Genomic DNA, 6000 nt, shown 5'->3' with positions numbered 1-6000 from the left:
TGGAGAAAACCTGGAACAAAATGAGCAGATCTTAGTTTCAGCTCAGTGTTTACCATGGCATCCATGGGAGAGCTCCAAGCAGAAAACCACTGCTCACCAAAAAGAACACAAAGGCTCGTCTCACATTTGCCAAAAAACATCTGCATGATCCCCAAGACTTTTGGGAAAATATTCTGTGGACTGATGAGACAAAAGTTGAACGTTCTGGAAGGTTTGAGTCCCGTTACATTATAAAACTAACAGCAGTTCATAAAAAACATCGTAACAACAGTCAAACATGGTGGTGGTAGTATGATGGTCTGGGGCTGCTTTGCTGCTTCAGGATGACTTGCTGTAATTGATGAAACCACAAATTCTGCTCTCTACTAGGAAATCCTGAAGGAGAATGTCTAGCTATCAGTTCATGCCCTGAAGCTCAAGGGCACTTAGGTTATGCAGCAGGACAATGATCCGAAACACACCAACAAGTCCACCTCTAAATAGCAAAAAAAAAAAAAAAAAATGAAGGTTTTGGAGTGACCGAGTCAAAATCTGGATTCAAATCTGATTGAGATGCTTTAGCGTGATCTCAAAGAGTTTATTAATGCTCAAAAACCCTCCAATGTGGCTGAATTAAAAACAATTCAGCAAAGACGAGTGGGCCAAAATTCCTCCACAGTGACGTGAAAGACTCATTGCCAGTTATTGCAAACACTTGATTACATTTCTTGCTGCCAAGGGTGGCACAACCCCCCCCCCCCCCCCCCCCCCCCTTAATGAATTAAATCACAATTTAAAAAGTGCATTTTGTATTTACGCAGGTTATCTTTGTCTAATATTAAAATTTGTTTGATGATCTGAAACATGCAAGTGTGACAAGTATGCAAAAGAAAAAAGAAGGGATTCAAGATTGTCAACTCTCCGGTGGATCGCTCCTCCCGCTCCCTCCAAATGTTGTTTAATCGTGGATTCAGTCTTGAAACTGACATTTTTATCTGAGCAAAAATCCCTATTTAAAGGTTTTTGTATACTTTCATTTTTCACTAGAAAAGGGCAGTTGACTCAGCTGCTGTGAACTCTACAAACTAAGAATAATAAAATAAGTGATGTGATCATTTGCAAACTCAACGTTTATTCTTGAGTAAGGTAACAGTAGAATTTGGAAATAAGCTGAATGAAAGTCAAAATACTGACATTCAATTTTATATGAGTTTAATTAGTTTAGATGAAATTTGCTAAAGACTCCTGGCAATGTGAGCTGCCAGAACAACCAAACACCTAAACATATAATCCTGTTGGTTTGTGTTGCAGGATGACAATCCAATCCCAATACTGCCATCGTGTGGAAACTGTCAGGTACTGTAGTCCACATTGCGCTGATTGTTTTGAGTCCTGTAAAAAAAAACATTTTCAGTCACCATAAAAACTTTTACTGCTCTGTTTTATCTTTCCATGTGGACTCCCCTTTGCAAAAAAATATTTGGCTCGAAAGACTGTGTACTTGATCTTCTCCATCCAAAAGATGAGGCGAGAGAGTAATTTCAAATAAACCTCAGTGCAGTGTAAAAAGGTATGTTGACATACAGCAGTCATCACTCTCACATTACGATACGAAATCCCAACTGGCAGCTTGATTCTGTCAAAGCTGGGACAGATGGTGGTTTAATTGTGACTGACTCAGACACAAACACTCTCATCATTGAGTGACCTCAATCATCAGACAGATTCTGGTTACACCAGCTGACGTATGTAGGGGTTAAAAATTTGCCAGACAGGACTCAAGTGCCCTGAGGGGATCTTTGATGGCTGACTGAGCTTTTACACGGTGGTAAATTCCCTTAACTAAATGTGTGAAATAAATGAAAGGCTCTTATGTGTCTGTACTAAATTTAAAATTACCAGGATTTCTGAATTGATTGCTTGCAAAATGTAGTCTTTCATCTAATAGAAAGTAATATATAAATAAGAATACCATCCAAACAGCTGCATTTCTCATGACACTGTTGAACAAACGGAGTAAACATTTACAGCCCAAGTTGATAAATGTATGGAAACCTCTGAGCTGGTGACTTCTCCAAACGCTACTTAAAAGTCAGGTGTTCCAAATATGAAGGTAAGACTAGAAGCATTATACATTCATGGGCCACTTTGTTAGGTACACCTATTCAACTGCCAGTTATGGCAAATTGCTAATCTACCAATCATGGGGCATCTCCTCAATACATTTGGGCATGTAGACGGGGCCAAGGTGACCTGCTTAATTTCAAACTAAGCAGCAGAATGGGGAGAGGAAGGTGATATGACTAAAATGTGGCATGGTTGTTTGGTGCCAGATGGGCTGGTCTGAGTATTTCAGAACCTGATCTGCTGGGATTTCCCCAACAGAACCATCTCTGGGGTTTACAGAGGATGGACAGGAAGAGTGAAAATATCCGATAAGCTGCAGTTCTCTGGGTCAGAGGACAATGACGAGACTGCATCGAGCTGATGGGAAGGCCACAGTAACTCAAATAACCACTTGTTACAACCAAGGTATGCAGAAGAGCATCTCTGAAAGTACAACACATTCAGCATTGAAGCAGATGGGCTACAGCAGCAGCAGACCACAGGGTGCCACTCCTGTCAGCTAAGAAGTGTACCTAATAAAGTGGCTGTGAGTGCATATAAGATATGCCATCAGGTCTTCCTGAGGACTGGTTTGGGGGGTCATGTGTTATCCTGAAAAATGGTTTAATAGAGAAAAAAAATCTCAGACTCTACATCTTGCTTAAAGCAGAGTTCATGTGTCCACTACAAGACAAGTCTATTTGAACCCCACCAGGCTATGAAGCACGGTGCAGAGATCATAGTTTGCTGATGCCCTGAGGTAGCAGGGATGAAAACACAGAAGCAAAAGAAATTTCACAGAGTTTTTGTGTCACCTCAAATTTGCAATTCGATCACATGGCTTAGAATATGAATGAGCTAGGACAGCGTCTCCTGTGGCAATGCTCATTCTCTTTTGACCCCAGCAGGACGGCCGTGCCGTGCTGGTGTAAACCTTTCAAAAATAATCAGTGAGACAGCAATCACACATAATATAGTATTCTTCAAAAATTTTTATTGAACAAAAGTATCTCAATTCTCATCACGTTGTCGGTGATACAGTACCATAGTTGGATCTTAATGATTCATATATGCACCTCTTCTTATTTTGAATATATACATACAGTGGAGACAAGAATTAAATAACAATGCTCAATAACATTCAGATATATCATATAAAAGCTGAGGACCCCATGATCAACACTTCCATTGGTAAACAAATGCACATAGCAAATGAAAATAACAGGAAAAGGCGTGGTAGGACTAGGGTCATAACAGCTAGATGAGAATGTATTTGGTTTCTTGACAGTGAAAGATGACATTATTTTATTTATTTTATATATATATATATATATATATATATATATATATATATATATATATATATATATATATATATGAAGAGAGTATCCTAAGTCCCGCCCTGCTCTGTTACTGTTCCTACACCTGTCAAACATGCACAACACATATCAAGAGTACAATGGCAACTCAATATTTAAGCATTTCAGAAACAAATCATCTTTGATTTCACTTCTCATTGACTGTAGTTACAAAGACTGTCATTATAAAGAGAGCCAACACTAATTTCAGAATAGATTAGTACACTATTCCTTTTAGTTTTATAAAGACTTTGGGGGACAAAAAATTTTTTTTTAAAAAGTTCCCTCAATTTGTTTTTTTTTTGCTAGATATAAAGAGGCCAGGCTTCAGAGACCTGCCACATCCAGCTATGCTTGCTCCAGTATGACTGGACTACTCCTACTCAGGGGAGGGCTTTAGCAAACAGCTGATTTTGGACCCGTTTTATGATTAATTTGTTAATAAATGGAAGATTGTAATTTGTAAAGGTAGTCTACCCTGCCTAATTTTTTTTTTTTTTGACTCTGAAACAAAGCCTCAGCCAAGTATAATTGTACTTTTTTTTCCTCAATTTAATATCCGTTCAAAAGTTCTCATCAATCACATCTAAGATGGTATTTACTTTCCATGGGAAGAAGCTGGAACAGATCAGTTTTACCAAAAGAAAAAAAAAAAAAAAAAATTTTTTTTTTTTTTTTTAAATTATTTGTCAGTATCATCATGTCGCTACAGACAAATACTGGAGAACAGAACAGTAATGTGTCCAATGTGACACTATATAAAGCATGAGCACAGAGTTATGAATGACTGCCATAGTATGGTGAGTGTGGGGCAGCCCTGGAGCCAGTAGTAATGGGTACAAAGTGGCACATTTGGTTACACAAATAAAACATTCAAACTCTACAGGAAATCAGAAGTCTCCACTATTGCATTAGTGCTCCCATCTAAACTGCTTTACAGGAAGTGTTGTATCCAGATTTTAAGCATTACAAACTACTAATGACTGGGTCTGTGAACACAGAAACAAGGAGGGATATAACTGGAAAAAAAAAAAATGTCAAGAAATTTAAATGGGGAGAAAAATCATGTAGAGGAATGGTGAAAACTCTGAGACAAAGGGCAAAAGGCAAGAGAGTGATTCTGGTCACTTTGTGAAGTCACTGAATGAAGAAGCGACAGTATAAACCTCCAGAGAGGAAATTAATTTAGCTATAAAAAAAAGGAAAAAAAGAAAAAAAAATCTTTAACTCTTTAACAAGCATTTCTTTTAAAAATAAGTGAACAGAATAAAACAATGGCCAGCAATTCAATAGGACAACACGAGAGTTAGGTCCCTCAGAGGTCTGAGTCCTCTTTGAACGGTTCATTGTCGGTTCTCCTGTGTGGATTAAGAGCAATGGTGTAACTTACAATGTGCGTGCTAGTAAATGGACATTAAGTATGACATCAGAAGGAGAGCTCAACACCCAGCAAGGCCTCAGGCGTTCAGTTAGCAGCAGATATGGTCACTGCACGATAGCACATCCTAGTTTGAGAGGCTGTTTTTTTTTTTTTTTTCCTGTTTTTCCTTTTCTTTTTTTTGGCGTGATGTTGTATATGAAGGATGTGGATTTCTTTTTGACACAGTGCTGGCTGTCTTCAGGTTAACAGCTCGATTGATGAGCTAGAAAAAAAGTTTCACCTGCTCACTGCTAGGACAGATAAGACGCAGAGGTGCGAGAGAGGATCTAGATGTGGTACAGACGCCACAGCAAAAGGGTCCAGAGCTAAGGCTTGAGTTAAGACAGTTAGAGAGTGGCATTAGTGTTGTGTGTATGAGAGAGAGCGTGTGTGTTTGCGTGTGAGATCCAGTGTAGGTGTGAGGGTGTGTGAATCACGGCAGCGCTTTGACCAGGTACAGCTTCTCCCCATGTTCGCTGGTGAAGATGGGCGCTTTCTTGTAATGCTCCACTAGTTCATCCATGGAGTTAAACCTGCGCTGGCCAATACAGTATACTCCGTCTGACAGCTGCACTTTAAAGTGCTTATTCTTACCCACCGCCTTCAGAGACACAGAGAAATCACTGGGCTGAAAAACAAACAAAGAGACAGTTATTCCGGTTAGAAATATGAGAGAACGACTGGAAAACATGCACAAATACATTCAAAGGCAGACTGTGTTCCACCAGCAGGTGGCAGCATGTTCTTAGACAAAGTGCTTGGACTGCACTTATCCAACTGCAATATGTGAAATTCTGGTGTTACAGGAGAAAAACATAAAAACAAATAATCCCTTACACCATCCCACCCACCCACCCCACCCCATCCAGAAAGGTGCTTCAATGCACATTGTTGCTCTTCTTAGACATTCGATCTTCACTCTGCAAAAATGCATGTGCAGAGTTTTACTCTAAGACTTCAAAGTTCATCTGCTGAAAGAGGGAAGTTTCTCTGAGGTCACCTAAAAATCTGAGTTTAAGGTGTGACCACATGCAAAAATGTGCTGAAGAAATTTGAAGCCTGCAATGCACAAAGGCAGAGAACTTGATCTTTGTACCTCTTGCACTTTTTAAAAATGAAGAATAAACTGAACAATTC

The 6000-nt window shown here is 39.2% G+C and overlaps 1 protein-coding gene across 1 annotated transcript in view; it reads right to left on the bottom strand.

The window, feature by feature from the left end:
* Positions 1 to 3446: 3446 nt before the first annotated feature.
* Positions 3447 to 6000, bottom strand: part of nck2a (NCK adaptor protein 2a) — a 42807-nt gene continuing 40253 nt past the window's right edge. The window contains exon 4 of the mRNA XM_030759084.1: positions 3447 to 5491. Within this exon, the coding sequence (XP_030614944.1) occupies positions 5297 to 5491 (195 nt within the window). The 3' untranslated portion in view covers positions 3447 to 5296. The remainder of the gene's footprint in view (positions 5492 to 6000) is intronic.

The sequence above is a fragment of the Archocentrus centrarchus genome, chromosome 21, assembly GCF_007364275.1.
Source record: "Archocentrus centrarchus isolate MPI-CPG fArcCen1 chromosome 21, fArcCen1, whole genome shotgun sequence".
Classification (NCBI taxonomy): domain Eukaryota; kingdom Metazoa; phylum Chordata; class Actinopteri; order Cichliformes; family Cichlidae; genus Archocentrus; species Archocentrus centrarchus.
This window is presented reverse-complemented; position numbering and strand designations above follow the sequence as displayed.